This window comes from Rhinolophus ferrumequinum, chromosome 10 (genome assembly GCF_004115265.2).
Source record: "Rhinolophus ferrumequinum isolate MPI-CBG mRhiFer1 chromosome 10, mRhiFer1_v1.p, whole genome shotgun sequence".
NCBI classification, from domain to species: Eukaryota; Metazoa; Chordata; class Mammalia; order Chiroptera; family Rhinolophidae; genus Rhinolophus; species Rhinolophus ferrumequinum.
Window position 1 is genome coordinate 13,939,759 of NC_046293.1, and position 18,144 is coordinate 13,957,902.

At 44.9% G+C, this 18,144-nt stretch overlaps 1 protein-coding gene across 4 annotated transcripts in view; it reads right to left on the reverse strand.

Annotated features, from left to right (window-relative positions):
• Positions 1–18,144, reverse strand: part of RFX4 (regulatory factor X4) — a 139,697-nt gene that overhangs the window by 75,194 nt on the left and 46,359 nt on the right. For all 4 annotated transcript variants that reach the window (XM_033118695.1, XM_033118698.1, XM_033118696.1 and 1 more), the window contains exon 4: positions 10,885–11,008. In XM_033118695.1, the coding sequence (XP_032974586.1) occupies positions 10,885–11,008 (124 nt within the window). The remainder of the gene's footprint in view (positions 1–10,884; positions 11,009–18,144) is intronic.

Here is an 18,144-nt window from a genome sequence, read left to right on the forward strand (position 1 = left end):
CACTTGGTATGAAATCTTATCCTAAAAACAACACTAGGAGAGAGTATGATGATCCCCATTTCACTGATGAGAAACTGGGATCCAAGGCGATTCCAGGCTGCTCGGACTCACAGACTGGCCAGTGGAAGCAGCAGGAGTGTTATTTCACTGTCTCTCCTGTTCTTTACTTTGGCCGACACCCATGGCAGCCCGCAATGTGTCCACTAACTGTACATGAAACCCCTGATGTCCTCTCTCAGTGTCACCTTCAGAGCCACACAGGAAAGCCACTCAGTCTCATTACAGACAGGCTTTATTTTGACCCCAAATCGTATGACCTTGATCCAACTTAGTCATCAGAATAGCTCTGAAAAAAAAGCTTTTGGTTGTTTCCAAAAATTCAATCCATCTTCAATAGGCAAAATTTGCCACCAATAAGAACTGATCCAAAAAAAACTTCCAAAGTAATGGAATAAGTGCAGATCCTCCCACACTTTGAAGGAGACAAACCCACATGTACATAAAGAGTCAAGTATGCTTAAAACAGTTCAAACATAAGAACTGTGGGTCTTATTTCACAGAGGGCATTTGGGTGTGGGGAGAGAAGATGGGCTTTTCAGATAGCAAGAAATGAGACGTTCACCATAATCAGAAGTTGTTCTTTTTTAACCACGGATTGTGGAAGTCTTCTGCCTTCTCCTCTTAAAAAAGCAGCGTAATTTGCTGAACAACAGAGAGAAAAGATTAGGCAAAGTAGTTGGTAAAAGGGACTCCGATTGTCACAACTCTAAGCCTGAGAGAGGGGTACTTGCTTTCTTTGTTGACAACAGACCTAGCCCCTTTAACAGAGATGAAAAATAATTAAGCTGGTGGTATGAATAAGGATTTTTAAACACCCTACCTCAGTGCTGCCGTCTTGAAATGGGTATTTGCCAAAATAATCTTATTATGCTGATGGAACACTATCCGTTCGATATTTTTTTTGTAGGCACCTACTGGGTGCCAGGCACTGGTGGTCGAGGGGTAAAATGCTGCAGGTTCCGCAGGAAACTCCCCAAGAGAAATTTCAAAATTTTACAAGAAATTCATATTTAGTGCAATGAAGACAGAAATGGAATTTCAAATCATGGGGCTGAGTTGATGAAGGAGTCTGTGGAAACACCCTAGGCTAGGAAGGTAACAGTTAACCTGTTGTCCCTTGAGGGGTACCATGGATGAGGGGGTTCCAAGAAATCCAAAAATCCGTTTGTGAGCCCAGGATTGTCCTTAGGCTGATTGGATGATGTGTCATGTGTGAGTATGAAAAAGGACAGCCATTACACACCAATTTAGCTAGAATGAGGTGAATTAAATAAGATACAGGTTAAATAAAAAATGGAATAATTCTGAAGACGGTAATTAGAGAGGGTGAGAGTGGTGAGGGCAGCGTGTGTGCGATGTAGGAAATTTTTAGAACAACTCCTCTCAAAACTGTTCAGAAGGAAGAGCAGCTAGACAGGTTGAAACATCAATACGTTAGTGATGATATACTAAAAACATGGTGTACTAAAGTCATGAAATATGACTATGGTAAACTGAAATTGTAATTATAGCTAACATGCATTGAATGTTTATAATGACCAGGCCCTGTGCTAAGGAAGCCCTTTTAACAGTCATTATATCAATAATTCTCCAGGTGGTTGCTATCACTTTCTCATTTTACAGATGAGGAAACTGAGGCTCAGAGCTGTTTAGAAATCACCCAAGCTCACACAGCTGGTAAGTAGTGGCAACAGGATTCAAATCCAAACAATTTGATTTCCGAGTTTTTACACTGCATGACACTAAAGACACTTGAAATTACAAAATATGGAATTCTAGTGTGAAATCAGACATTCTGACATGAACCCTCCATAGCAGATACTAAAGGTTAAGAATAATGTAGGCAAGAATTGAAAGTAGAAGTAAACTCTATCCAATCCACATACTTAATTTTTTCCTTTGAAAACTGGAAAAAAACATCTCTGAAGGATCTTAAGGATACATACTTGTATCCTCTGCTCTGCCCTTCCATGGGTTTGCAAGTGAGTCTGGGTGGGAGGCGTGGGTGGGCAGATTATAAGGACTCTTGAGGAAAAGGACAATCATGTAAAATGAGAGGAGTCTTTAGCCTCATCGCCGTTCCAGGTACATGCAGCTGATGGAGGCACAGATCCTCAAAACACAATTAGCGCTTTTTCTTTTTCTTTTCTTTTTTTTTTTTTTTTGCATTGCTCAAGATGACTGGCAGGGAGGAAGGAGCCAAATATTCAAGGAAGAGCCACCCACAGCCCAAACTGCCAATTACCTCAAGTCCTCATGGGAAAAAGGCAGGATATAAATAAATTCAATTTATACAAGTACATCTGTCGCCCCAGCTTCCTTTTCTCCAAACTTCCTACCTCTTACTGGTGTCCCTGCCTCGCAGAAGGCACCCAGTGCTCTCCCCACACCACCTTCAGAACCAGCCCTGCCACTAAACGTACACATATGACCTTGGGAAAACCACTCAATCCCTCTGACAATTTCCTCACCTGGAAAATGAGAGGGTTTCACCAACAGATCTCTAAATCCCCTTAACAGGATAAACTTATTTATACTGAGGTGTTAGTAACTGATGAGTATGAATGAATTATCCTGTCCTGTTCTAGTTGCATTTTTACTGACTTAAAGGAACCGAGGAATGGCGGACATCAGCAAGCCTTCAGGGGAGGTACATCTGTGAGGCTAAAAGGCCACTCCACATACTCAAATTCCACTGTGTCACAGCCATCTCGAGCCTCCCCATGAATCTGCCTCTTCCTGACAAGTTCAACCAATGGCTGACCATAAACCACGTTACCCTCACACCGTCTTAAGTGATCACACTGTGACCCTTGTGTCGCTTGCCATGGGCTCCTCACTGGACAGTACACCCAGCACTGTCAGGATCCTGGGTTCCATTTCATAGTTGTAACCCCCAAAAGGATCCTTCTGGATATCCTTTTGGGGGCAAAACGGGCGAAGGTGTTCGAAAGGTACAAACTCCCAGTTACAGGACAAATAAGTCGTGGGGATGGAATGTACAGCACGTGACTATAGTTCATACTGTATATTGGAAAGTTGTTGAGAGAATAGATCTTAAAAGTTCTCATCACAAGCAGAATACTTATGAGATACTTAAAAGTTCTCATAAGTATGTGTGGTGATGGATGTTAACCAATCTTATTGTGGTGAGCATTTTGCGGTATGTACATATATCAAATCATTGTATCATACACCTAAAACCAATACAGTGTTATATGTCAATTATATCTCAATAAAAATACATGAACGTCTGAAATGCTCTAGTGTGAATAAAATACCTACTTGCCTACCTCCTTCCCTTTCTAACTAAACTCTAATTTTATATTCCAAGAGGTAATGGACTACGTTTTCCTGACAGCCAAGGGTAGCCAATGAGATGGAGAAGGAATCGCTGGGTAGCGCTCTGGGGAAAACTCCGAACAAGGGCTGACTCAGCTGCAGTTTTGACCTTTCTCTCCAAACACCCCTTTTTCCATTTCTTGCCTGGAATATATCCTTTGCTGTCCAGCAGCCACTTTGGACCATGAGGGGACCTAGAAATTAGAAGCCGTCTGTTAGGGATGGCAGAGAGAAAAGGAGCCCGGGTCCCTCATGCTCTTATAGAACTGTCGTACCAGCACTGGGTTATCTCGTTCTAGACTATTTAATATGATAAAAAGGAACACCACTAATTGACTGAAGCCGCTTTTTTTGGGGGTGGGGAGGGGCGTCTGTCACCCACAGCCCAACACAATTCCTGACTGATACACCTGCTGATTTCCACGCAGGAGTTATTTCATAGAGAAGGTTCCGGTCGCCCTGGAGTCAGCTATGTCATCTGTCAATGGGAATAAAAACTTCATAGAGTTCACAGGGCTGAGTGAGGATTAAATGAGATAATGTGTGTGGAGGGCTTGGCCCAGTGCCCGGCACAGGGTCTGCGTTACTATCACCGGGATTTCTACTTGAAAAGCATTTCTGGCTAATATGGTACAGATCCTCATATGTTTGTAGACTAACTTTTCCATTTAATACACGGAGGAACTGAGGTTCAGAGAGGGAAAGGCACCAACAGATCCTCACATTCAGGACCCCAAACTAAGCATTCTTGGCAACTCCTGGCCTACCGCGCATGGTGGACCCTCAATAAAAGTTTTTGAAGAAAACATCCTTTCACCTTTAAACCTCCACTGGCATGCATGTTACTACACATGCTTGGAAAGAAATCCCTTTGTAGGTCAGAGATGTTCTCTTTGCTCAGAAACCTGAGGCCGGGTTTTTCTTTCTAAAAAGATTTAGCTTGTTGCTAGTAAGCACATAATGCCCTACCTTTGTGCAGGTAGCGTTTTTGTTTTAGAGTTTTGAAAAAACCAGTGGGAAAGCAGGAGAAAGGAGGATTTGGTAAAATTAAAACACCCACTTCAGCTTCCATGGGTCTCACAAGGCTGCAGGTTGGCAGAGGACAATACTGGTTCTTGGGAGTTTTCCAGGCCTGACCTGGTTCTCAGGCTGCCCCTTATCCCCCACCCCTAAGGAGGCTGCAGTTTCCTCCTCTGCGCCCCCCGAAATCCTGGGTGTTCACTGCTCAGGAGGCATATCTGTTGTCTTGTTTTGCAGTTTCAAGGATGTCCCTTCTGCAGCCCCCTCCCCTCGAGGGTACTATCTTCTTCCATCTGTATCCTGTCTCCTGGCACATGGCCAGGTCTACAACGGAACACAACAAATGGGTATCAAATAAATGAGTGAACCCAAATGCTGAGGGAGGAAAGTAGCATGAGAAATACTGGGAGGGGGCTTCACAGTGCCTGGAACATCCGGGGAGAAGATTTGAGGGTGCATTTCTCAACTGCAATGACCACTACAAATGACCCCTGAGAAACAGAGAGTCTAAGAAGTCACTCCCAAATTCCACCATCTAGGAGGTGGCTGGGTGTCTGCCATGACCACACCAAAGTCAAAAGCACAACTTTTTACACAAAACCTGCCTCCACACACACCCATCCCACCCCTGAAATAACTTGCTCTATGTAAATGAGATGGTTACATGCATGGACTCGAAGCCAGACTTCCCAAGTTCTCTTCCTGAATCCACTGCTTCCTGCCTATGTGAGCGACTTAGCTAACTTCTTTGGGACTCAGTTTATGAAATGGGGATAATAATAGTTCCTACCTCAAAGAGCTGTGTAGAGGATTAGACAAGGTGGCTTTTGTGTAAAGTGCTTAGAACAGTGCCAGGTACGCAGAAAGCCCTACGTAAATTGTTGCTGCTTTTATTAGTTTTATGAGAAAGCTGGGAATACGGCACTCATAATTAGACGTAGCGAGACATTTCTATCTTCTGTTAAAGAGAATTGCCTGTAATGAGCTTGGGCAATTTAGCTGGGTATGATGTCATATGTAGGTCAATTCTGATCCCTATTGCCTTGCATTTGTTTCAATTTACAGTTCTGTTGTTCCTTAAAAAATTAATTTTACTGCTTTTGCTGGAGAACTAGAGTTATCACTTTAGAAGTGTTTTTGCTCAACGTGACAAGCCCCGAGGAATCAGCAGCATGAAGGAAAGGTTGGGGAAGGGCAGAAGGCAGACCACACTCGCCCTTTCCCCACTGCAGGTTGCCAGGCCACATGTGGGCAGACCAGAGCTGGGGAAAGGGCGGAGTCTCCCACGGATGTGAGACTGCAGGAGCCCTGGGCTGGACTTCTAATGTCTAAAAGAGAGTCTCACTTATTGAGAAGAGGCCTGTTCTTAATATCAATAACCCAAGAGCTCTTAAATCTGCCATGAAACCATCAGGGGTAAAGGAAGGGAGTTTGGCCATCATAAGGTTGAAGTAGTGACTAGAACAAAACCAAGCCATTTTCTGTTTGCACGCTACCAAGTTCAGCCTATTCCTTCACCAATTACACTTGTGCGGGCTTGTGTGGGCATCTCCAAAAATCAAGGTATAACATTAGATGTGCTGGTCAAAGTCACCCAACACAAGAACAGAGTCACAGGGGGATTCTTCAGTGGGGGGGGGGGGTGTAAGAGCAGCGTGTGGGTGGGTGGTAGGAGGTTAGCTTGCTCCTTCAACCAGTGTGGACAGAGATCCACAGGGGCTCCCCCAAACCCACGACTGGACCCCTTCCCCCAGCACAGGGGTGATGATGACAGCAGAGGGCACCAAAAGCTGGCAGGAAGCCTCAAAGGGCACCAGCTGGTCAAAACGACTCTTGATGTCTTTCCTTTAACCACCCTCCTCCCTTGACCCTGGACGTGCCAGAAGAGCAGAGAGAGACAGCTGGCACCACCCCTCTTTCACAGAGCAAATTCTGAGCCACGGGGAAGAGAGGCTCTGACTTTGATGTGTGCAGTTTTAAATTGGACCAAACTAGATGTTTTTGCAGCTGTGTTAATTATCTAACCAACACTGACGTGATGGCTGAGCACAGTCAGATGCTGTGCGATGTCCCTACGATGTCATCGGAGGACAGAGCAGGACGGTTGGACAGAGCACTTTGAAGGTGGGCTCCTCAGAGTGAGTAGAAACACAACCCGTTTCCATTGGTACATTAACAGGTCCACCCCTACGCAGCAAATGGGCTGATGGAAAATGGGTACAATGCCAATTTCATATGGTTATCATACGGGTTAAACAAATTCATACATGTCAAATGAGTCATACCATCCCCTAGCAAATACTATAAATACAATTCATTCAACCTTTAGCAAATATCTGAGGGTCTATTATGTGCCAGGAAGTATTCTGGGAGCGAGGGATTCACAGTGAATAAAAAAAGTCCTCATGGAGCTTCCATTCTAGAGAAGGAGGTAGATAAAACACAAGCAAGTAATATAGTTATATATGATAGTTATATATAATATATGGGGATATAATTATATACTTTATAATATATACAATTATATATTATTATATTCTATAAAATATATAATTATATATACTATATACTATAATAATATATAATATACTACATATAATATACATAATTATATATAATATACAGAGTAGTATCATATATATACAGGGTGCCAAAAAAAGGCATAGAAGTGGACACTTTGGTCAACGTTGCTCAAGCCGTAGTTCACTGTAACCAGAAGTGTCTGGACGCTGATGGCCACCACTTTGAGCACCTCTCGTAACTGCAGAAGTCAAACATAACTTGTATTCTTCTTTTGTTATCAGCATACATTGAGTATTACAATTTTAATACAGTTTTCCTTTCTTAAAATGTGTACATATTTTTTTGGCACCCTCTGTATATGGTACTTCAGACAGTGGTAAGTGCGATAAAGAAAAATAAAGTGTGGTGAGAAAAGAGAGGAGATAGGGTGAAGTGGGGCCAATTTTAGACAATTTCTGCTATTGGTAGAGCTCTTTACAGGCTTAAAAAATGCTCTCATACATAAGCTCTGTCCCATTTTATCCCTAAAGTAATTTGGTGAGGGGTTATTCCTGTCTAAAGATAAGGAAACAGAAGCTCAGAAAAGTTAAGTGACTCCAAGTTCGGTGGCCTTTCATTGCCCAAAACAACATTAACAGCAGGGAAAGGCCAGTTCATCCAGAAGCCTCAGCATTCTCTGCAAATCCTAAATTAATTCCGGGACCTGAAGTCAGCACAACATTACGGGAACCAAGGCTTACAGAGCTTGGCCACAGTGTTGGAAAGAGAATCTCGATTTCAGATCTTACTTGCAGCAAAGCAATTGCTGTCATCCACTTTATCAAGACCAGTATCCCAGCCAGGAGAATGGGAAATGGTACAATGCCAATTTGCGGGGAGAGCTTCAGTGCTGATGGTTGTTTCATCTCAGCTCATCTGCAAGCTGGGTGGGGAGACTCCCACCAATCTAACTGTTCTCTAAAAACTAAGTCACAATACAGAAAAGCTTGCCTGCTCTGAGTTCAAAGTTCATAGATAAATTGTTAAGTCTGGACAGATTTGCTCAAAGGAAGACTGTCTACAATTACACCCCAAGGTCTCAAGAAGATGGCAGCTGCAGCATGCGGGGAGCCCTCGGGAAGGGCAACTGTGTCTGGGATTTCAACTCAACACACTCGGTGTGTAGCTTGCCCTCAGCAGGCACCTCCTGTCCTACACCCACAAGCACAGCTGCAACTCCTCGTGCTTTTGAAATCCCTGGCAAGACAGTTGCACAGCTTTTGCATTTGTGCTTTTAATACCACTTGAGTATTTCCTTGCTTTCGGACTGAAGATCAGATGAAGTTTAAAGGCTTGGTTTAATGATTATTTTGGAAGCAGCTGGCACTGTAATTCTTCTTATAGAGAAAACTTATTTGGGAACATTTTGTGAATAGCCATGTGGGGCATAGATGGCAGCAGAAACCTAGGATCGGGGAACAGAGGAAATTTGGTAGAGGTGGTCCCAAGAAGGGGGGGAGAGGCATGGGGGGAACAGAGGGAGGTGGGAGAGGAGGAAAGAGGAAGCAGCAGAGCAGGGAGGGCTGGGACTAGCTGTGGGGAACGGGCAGGGGGAGGACCAATGAGCCTTCCGAGTGATGGGGAGGTGGGAGAGTGCCTTGAGATGGAGATGTCTGTTCTACAGGACACTGTTTGGGATGTAAACCCCTCCGACAAACTTCAGTCTACCAGGATCATGAATGCTTTCGGTGGGCTGTCTTGTGCAAAGCAAAGAGACCCCTGAGTTTCCTCTCTGGCTCAGAACAGGGCTGTCCAGTAGAACTTTCTGTGATGATTGCACGTGCAATATGGTAGCCTCTGGTCGCATGTGCCCACTGAGCATTTGATATATGGCTAGTGTGACTAAAGAACTGAAATTTTTAATGTTGCTTAACTTTTAACTTAAACAACCTTACGTGGTGAGTGGCTACCGTACTAACCAGCACAGGTGTAGAGAGAGGAGGTACATGCAGAAGGATGAGTCCCAAGTCAGGGTGGCCCTGAGAATGCCTTGGGATTTGCTGAAATCTTGGTGGCAGGTTGACACTTAAAGCAGGAACAGAGCTGGGCTGCCAGGAGGAGGGGCTGAGTTCTATAAATTTTACCTAGAGCATGAGGTCAAAGAAACCCTCAGCTGGCAACAGGGTTATAAATGTATTTGTGCAAAAGGGAACAGACGGTCCTTAGACAGGCAAACTGGGAGTTTCTAGAAATAGTAAGGGATTTGTATCTGCGCACAAACATCTCATGGAGAATCTACAACAGCGGCTATAATGGTACATGGTAGGTGTTACTCAATATCCGAGCTATTGGGTGACTGAGTGAACAAAGCTTACGTCACGCACCGGCATCACCCACGGAATCTGACCTTTTCTCCTGAAGAAGGTAGGGGTTAATTCCCACTTCACAGCTGAGAGGGCTGAGGCTCAAAGAGGTTAAATGGTGAGTCCAGGACAGTCAGGATTCTTGGTCTTTTGGTTCACCCCACCTGCCCCTTCATCTTAAGAAGCCTTATCTGGGCTTTTCATCGCAGCTGCTGTGAGAGTGTGTAGACGCAAGTGAATGCTCCAGGACGACAGACATGGCACAAAGCTCCAGGACCATGGAGACATGACAAAGCTCCAGGGTCCCACGCACTCCTGCTGTGCTTTTCCTTCTCTCACCAGGTGAGAGGCTCACAGTCTCCCTCCCTGGACTGGGAGCCCCTAACACAGCAGGACCCAAGCTCGGTTCCCTCTGGGTCTCCTCTGCCACTCAGTTCAGCCCCGCTAACACCAACGCTGAAGAAATGAATGAATGAAATGGCAAAGGTGGTTTCTCCACTGACTTTAAAAAAATTTCTTTCCACTTTGGAGAAAAAGTGTTAATGCATCACAAAAACATGTCTCCCCGCCCCTCCAAGTCGCCACAAAGCAGCTTCCCATCTGTTAAGTGGAGCCAATTGTCGGCCACTCAGTTTTAGACTTTCCAGAGGCGTTGGCTCCGGCCTGACACCACTTTTTTTTCCCCCTGAAGATGATTTATCTGTTGGGGATCTGAAAAGGGAATACTTGAAATTTTTACCCTGACCTCTTTCTGCCATTTCACTCCTTGCTATGCCTGCACTCAGAAAACTGTACCACTCAGGAGAGTGATTACAGGACAAGCGTACCTAATTTTTTGTTTTCAGATGCAACAAAAATTATACAAAGAAAAAAGAAGCTAATAAAAGGAGAAAGAATTTAGGTGCATTGACTCAAATTAAGTTGGGTATTTTGGAAGTGTAAAAATCTAGATTTTTTTTATGTATCATATAAACAAATGATCAGTTTTAAAGAATGCTCCAGCAGCTTTCCTCGCCCTGTGAAGTATAAATGATCAGGGATAACGATTTTTTGTAGACACAGCCCTAAGCGCGGAATATATTTTTATCATAAGAGGACAGTCAGGCCTGCAGTGACAATACAAACAGCACCGTTCCTAGCGCCTGACTCCCTAATAACACAAGACCATTTCCTAGTTTCTTCAAGGCTTTCACATTATAAGGCCAAGGAGTTTGCCTGTCCCAGGCTCACTGACATACATATAACACACTTGTGAGTTCAACATTTGCCTCTCAGAGGAAAGAAGTTACTAGCTGCAAATTAAGTACTGAGGAAATTCAAGTTAGACGTTCACTTTTTCCTTTATACCCTGTCTGAATTGTTCGACGATTTTAATACTTGGCTATTATTTTGTTTTGGTATTTGGTCTGGTGTCCCTTTGTTAACAAGTGTTTGAACTTGATAATAGCAAAGTGTCACAGCAAAGTTAAAGTTACGAAAGTATGTACTTTGGTAACTTAAAAAAACAAACAAACTAACCAGGTGACATGGTTAAGAATTGGGCACAAATTACTTAAAAGGGGGAAGAAACGGAATAAGCCTGGTTAGGCGGACTCACCTTTCCAAAGCTGGCAGCATTGACAGGTTGAGTGTCATTCTTCTCGCAGAAATCCAGGTAATGCATGTAGAGCGCGCTGCGAGGAATGCAAACCCCTTCTGCGATCTCATAGTTCTCCTCCAGCCTGCGGGAATAAATGTCCAGTGAGCAAACCCCAAGCAAGAAGGGTATGTTCTTTCTAGTCCTCCTGCAGAGCTGGGAGGACCTTGGAAATAACTCTTCCTACAGATGCGGAAAGCGAGGCCCAGGAGGAGAAAGCCACATGCCCAAGGTCCTGACAGAGTTAGTATGTTAGCAGGGTCAGACTCCTGGCCCCTGTGGGTATGACCTTGGGTCGCTTGTTCAGCCCAAATTCCCAAACCTTCTCCTCTGTGGTGTCATTGGCCTGGCTATATTTTGGGTGGATCAAGTTCCCCCAAAACTCCAAAAATGATACAGGGTCTTGCAGGTGCTCTACTGAGCCAAGCTTCGAACTACACACTCACTTGCATAACCATTTCGAAGAGATGTCAACAACTTAGATTGCTTCTTGGCTAACAACAGCAGTGGATGGGGACGGCCTGCAAAGCAAATGCCTCAGTAGAGGCTGCCAGCGGGACGGTCTCGAACCTGCTGATTGAAGGGAGGTTTTCCTCCCCACGGCAGGGAGCTGACTCTCTTGGTGTCTTTAGGATTGCCTCCTCTGCTGTACTAGCACTATAGGACTCCATACCTATTACCTTCTAAATGAGGACAGGTTAGGGGTTCAGGGTAGGAACTTCCCAGCGGGGTGTGAATCCCAGCCTTCTCATATGTTGGCTTGGAGACCTCGGGCAAGTTCCTTAAACTCGGGCCTCAGTTTCCTTTTGGAGGTGATTATTGTAAGCACATCACAACAACTGCCACGTGGTTGCTGTGACGATCAGATAGAACGTGTGACACGTGTCAGCATGGTGCTTGGCACATGGTGGGTACTCAGTAGATGTGGGACCTCATCAACGTCCATTTTTCTTCTCCATAAAACATTTCTGGACTCCTATAATGTACAGAATCTGTGCTAGGTAGTGGGTCTATAAAAGTGAACGAGACACAGTTTATCTCGTTTTTTCCTCTTTAGCCCAAACACCAGAATGTAGGCATCCCAAGGAATCCTGCCTCCTTTGTCACAGACACACATACAGGTTAAACACTTCTTCCAACAGAACTGCTGGGGCACGTCACAATTTGGAGATTCTCTTTGGGCACTTAGGCCTTCAGAGCCTGGGGCACACACTGTTAAAATAAACTCACCAACAGAAAATATTTCTCCTTTGACCATGAATTGGATTTTAGGAAACAACCCAAAGTCATTTGGAACCAAGCTTGAGGGATTGTAACTGGAATAACCCTTTTCTCCCAAACTTTTTTTTTTTTTTGATAGTTGAAAATAAGGCATGATTCTAAAGCAATGAAATAAATGTCCTCGAGTGGCTTCTAACTTTCTGTGAGGACACTTGCCAAAGAAGTGGTCCAGCGCTGTCGTAACTGAAGTAGAATGAGGACACGGCCTCCTGAGGTGCCCACTTGAAAGGGTAGCACTCGTTTGGCTCATTCCACCATGTGGATGAAAGAAAATCAGTTCAATCTTTCATACTCAAACCGCAATGGATGGCTACAACCCTAGATATGCTCAGATAAATGAAAAAGCCTGGGGCTGAATGGTCTCAGGTCACCCAGCACCCACCCCCCTCTTCTGGGAAGGGGAGCATTGAGTAACTCTTGACAATTTTCAGCAGTGATTCAGGAAGTACTTTATGCAATCTTTTCTAGCAACCGAATTCCTTGAAGCTGGGGTGGTGTCTGAGTCACTTCTGCACCCTTAAATCCAGCATATTCCTTGGCACACAGCAGATGCTCAGGAAGTGTGCGATGAATACATTGTTTCGGTCAGACATTCACTCACAAGTGTTTATTGATCTCTTCCCACTTGCCAGGTGCTGGGGATACCATCGTGAACAAGATGGTCCTTACTGGCATACAGAGAACAGAGTAATGGTAGACAGACAGGTAAAGACATGAGTAATCTTTCACACATATTTACTGAGTGCTGGCAGCATTCTAAACAATCAAGAAATGGCAGTGAATAAAACAAAAGCCCTGTCCTAAAAGGGCTCACATCCTAGGACATGTGTCCCCAGCATCAAACCTCGGAGCTCTAACTGTGTTTCCTGGTGGGAAACTGGTTTCACATAGAGATTAGGTTTCACTGGACTGTCCTCAACTTCAGGTCTGGTATGTACGGGAAGCAGCTTGCTAGCTTAGCCTGGACCCCGAAATGCCACTCACAGTATTGTTTCTCTATACAAGTGAGTTCAGAGGTCTAAATAACCAGCGAACGCACAGTCTTGTGGGGGCCATCTGAATAAGACAGCTTTCACAAACTGGGGTCTCACAGACGTGCTTTGTTTGGCCTGAACAGTGTTGGCCCAACTTTTAGAATTCAGGACATTTCACATTAGAATCTGGATTTCTGGCTTCATTTGAAAAGGCTGAGATCTGGCAACACTGGGCCCATATTCCCGTATGACAACAATTGGCCAGAGTTACGTGTGCCCTCAAATTGGCCAGAGTCCTCAGTCCTCCCTATTTTTCTTAAAACCAATCTACTTTCTGTTCCTTGCCTGGCTCCTGTAGGCTCTTGTGTTGACATAAGACACGGTCTATGCCCTAGTTCACTCGGCAGCCTAACTGGGGAGAGTAACGCACAGAAAGAAGAATATTTAAGTACTGCAAACTGCTGGCCATAGGTGCCATCGAAGGTGGAAATACAGAGATTAGTGTTACGAGAGCAGATAATAAAGGTTTCATGGGTGAATTGGGATTGCAGCTTCGTAATAACAACAGCAGCTAGCATCTGTTGAGCTCTTACTGGGTGCCAGGTACTGGGTATCCATGCTCTCATTCCATCCTCACAATAACCCTAGAAGAAAAGGTATTAGACCCATGTTTTAGAGGAGGAAACTGTGGCTCCGGGTGGAACTCATGTGCCCATGGCCATGCAGCTAGCTAGTGAAGGGGAGTCTGCTTCACGCTATACCACTGTGGCGTTCTCCACGGCAGAGGGAAGCCCAGGTAAGAGGACGGGCAAGGATGAGAGACAAATGTGGCATGTGCTTTAGAGGATGGAGACACTGGTGTGAGTGGAGAAGGAGGCTTGTAAAGGAGTCTCTCGAAGGAAAGAACCATGGGGGTGGGGTATGGAGAATCTGAAATGCTCACAAAAGAACACAGCCTGGCATAAGAGTTTAGCAACCCCTGGAATTGAAGAACTACCATGAAAGTGTTCTTTTCAGAAGGCAGTGGAGTGGTACTCAGAGAATTGAAAAAAGAAAGACTCAGAGGCAGGAAGACCCGCGTGTTTCTGGGATGCTGTAGGAATCCTAATGAGGTCATCAATAACAACAGCAACTAACATTAACTTAAAGCTTGATATGTTCTGTTTGCCAGCAATGGGTTGAGTATAAAAGAATGTAAAATAAGAAATCCAAGTTTTATAGGTTTCATCTTAGACTACTGAGAGTTCCAGTAAGGAATTTCCTTAACAAGCGTTGCCTTCAACTCTCCACAAGACTATTACGCAACATCTCCCGGTGTAAGGCGTACACGTGACCCATCTGGGCAGCTGGAACTCTGTGCATGTCAAGCTGTGGGAAGGGGGAAAGTATCTCCTACTGCTAATCTTTGCTAATGAGTTCCTAAAATTAAGTTTGGCCAGAAAAATCCAGGGGCACATCCAAAAACGTGCGTTTCAAACCATTCAGAATTCATCTTATAAAAGGCATGTGATCCTTTCAAATGCTAGGTGGGCCAGTGAAGTTCACGGGAGTGGCACGATCAAATTCTCTCTTTGGAAAGGTCCCTCTGGCACGGTGGGAGGAGAAGGTGGAGTGGTGAGGCCTGGCACACAGAGGCTGAATAATTAGCGTTTGTTGAATGAATGAAAGAACAAATGAGACCGATCAGGAGCTATTACAATAGTCCAGGCAAGAAGTGATGGAGCATGAATTGAAGGACTGGCCGTGGGGGCAGAGACAATAACTGCTGGGTGTGGGTCCCATGTCTCTGGATGCGAGAAGGGTCGGAGCAACCAGGGCAAGTTGTCAGGTTGCTAACTGGGCTGAATGGATGAATGGGGGCTCCATCCCCCAAGACTTAAAAACACAGGAGAAGCAAGTTATGGGGGGGGAAATGATGCTTCCAAATGTGGTGTTAAAAGAGCAGTCTCCCAGGTAAATTCCTGATCTCCCCACCCACTCATTAGTTTACTGAAGCTCCCTGTGCCTCAGTTTCTATTTGTTGTACCCATGGCTTATTTGCTCATTACATCTGGCCAAGAGGTCAGGGTTACAATACAAGGTCAAGGTTAAAATTCATCTCATTAACTGAACCCACAGCAGCAACAAACTATTTGAGTCAGACCCGTGCAAAGCACAGATCACCCAGCTGAGCTAATTAAGCGGCTACCGGCCAGAGCCTTCTAAATAACTCCATTTCTACCCATGTTTTGTTCCTCCTACCAGAGCTTCTTCGTCCCAAGGCATCTCGGTGGCTTATGACTATGAAGCATTTTAATAAGTTTCATGAACGAACAGATGTAATTGGCATTAAGGGCAACTCTGATGCTTTTGATAAGTTTCTACAGGAATAGCATCGTGACACCTTTCTCCAAACCTCCTCACAAAATCCAGAGGGTCCGTGGGTGCGCTGAAGTTAATTGGAATGTCCACTCCTGTGACCCAGAACGGAAGGCAGTTAATGATTTCATATCTGATGAAATTTCCCTTTTCTTCCTCACTTTTAGAGGACATCATTAGTCTGGCATGGTGAACAATACTCCATTATACCTGGATATTTTTAATGATCACAAAGGAATTCCCCACTTCTTCCATTTCCTGATCTTCTATTCAACAATTTGATCATATTTGAATTGAGCCTATCCTATTACGGACAGATAATGAACTCAGTCGACTAGCCAACATGAGTTGTTATCTGCAGCGCCCCTTTTTAAAAGCCCTCTGCACAAGGTTTCGGCATGTGCCATCCTAGGACACAGGGAGGAAGCTTTGTGTTAGCACTTTACAACCGAGAGCAAATGTCTCAGCACCTAGCTAGCATCATTACTCCCCGTTCTCATCTTAAACCTATGTTTTCTTATAGGTACACGTGGGCTTGCCATTCAAAGTCTCCACTTCTCGAGTCCTGGCACACGTGTCTAAAAGAGAATTTTCCTTCTATTTTACCAAAGAAAAGACAACAGGATTTAAAAAAAAAAACAACTTTGCTGAACGTAGTAACTTATTACTGAGGCTGCAGAGGCACCATTTGCTACCACAAGCCGTCCCCTCCAACCTTTCCATCTATCTCCTGGGTCTACACTACAGATAGGGACACACAGGACATCTTCAGCTGTGCCCCCTCACACACCTGTGGGAGTATTCCTCCATGCTGGTCAGTATCAAGAAGTAGAATTGCTGGAGGCACATATTAAAATGTTAGAGGGATTGCAAAATTACCCAGTCAAATAGCTTTACCATTTGGCACCTTCACCACAGCACAACATCCTTTTCTTTTTTTCAAACAGGACCCTAGCTCCACAACATGGCATCTCATTCTCTGAGACGTTTATACCCTTCGTGGTGTTCTGCTTAATGATCCTTTCTCCATCTGTAGCTGCGGCTTCTGGCAGGACACGGTCACACTTTGACATTATTTAGCACCTCTGGTTGCTTTCAGAGCTAAAAATGTTCAACCTCCCTTTCTGGAACTTGAACGATGAAAGTAAATAATGTCATGTCACCACTGAGTAAAGACTCAAGTCAGAAATGGATGCAAAACATCAGGCATTGGTTATAGCCAATGCGTCTGGTCCAGGAGCTGTGTTACCTGGTCTAACACTTCACCCTACTTTTTTGGAAAAGTACCAATAAGAATGCAGACATACAACACTAAAAATATTGTTATACAGCCTGGCACATGGTACCTCTACCTCTGGCCTCTAAGAATATTTTAAAGAGAAACGTTATTAATTTGAAAGATTGGAAGCCCGTCAACCACCCAAGGCCTCAGTTTTCCTTTTTTAAAAGAAAGAGAAATGCCCCCCAAGAAAGTGATGATCTGGTCTTCTTCCTTAGGGGAAGGGCCTCACTTCCTCTCTACATTGCTGGAAGGAAAAGTGGGTCCACTCTGTCAGCGCACAAGGAGCTGGGAGTGACACAGGCCACAAGGGAGGTGTGTGAGAGGGCGGGGCCGGGCGGGGGACATGTGCTGGCAGCAAGCAGGCCAGGATGGTGGAACAGGCTGCTTTCCATTCCGAAATCCTCTGCGTGAATAGAGGTTATTGTGCGGCCAGGATTCCAGCCGCGCTCGCCATCCCCAGAGGGTTGGGCTTTACTAACCCTCGTGACTGAGGATGCTGGAAAGTGTTTGGCAGGAGGCATTGGACAATATTTGCCTGTTTGCTGCTGGGGGCTGCCTGCAGATCCTGTGGCCTCGATTATTTTAGGCTTGGCTGCTGTGTTATTTGTTCTTAGAGCCGGGATGGTCTGTAGGGCAGTGGGAAGAGGCTCGTGGCAAGGTGAGGGGAAGGTGGGGAGGCAAATAGCTCCCAACCCAATTCCCAAAACAAGCCAAACGTCCCAGGAGAGCTCTGCCCTACTGGGTGAGGCCAAGGTCCTTTCCTCCACATCCTGAGGGGCTGCACATGGCCACTGGAGTGAGGGGACAACACGAAGGATGTAAATGCCTCCGAGAATGAGAAGCCACGTTGTGGAGCCAGCTTCCTATTCCTTTTAAAAAAGCACTTTATGCTGCCGGGGAAAATATAAAGTTGTAAAGCCATCGGAGTGGGTAAGTTTGCAATCCCATAAACATTTTTCTGTGCACCCAGCACTTCCACTTCTTTTTTTAATCTTTATTAAATTTATTGGGGAGACATTGGTTAATCAAATTATATCTCAGTGTACGATTCTATAATACATCACGCGGTGTGTACTCACCACCCAGAGCCAGCACTTCACTTCTTGAAACCCACACAGGGGAAACACTGCACAGGCACGCAAGGGGGACACATCAAGATGTTCTTTGGGGCCCTATTTGTAATGGCGAAGATGAGATTTGGACATGAGAGAAACGGCGAAATAAATTCCGCAGCTGTCTTATGTGGAACACTGTGTAGCAGTTAAAGTGAGGTTGTGCTTTATAGACGAATGTGGGTATAGCTTCAGGACATCTTACCGAGGAGGA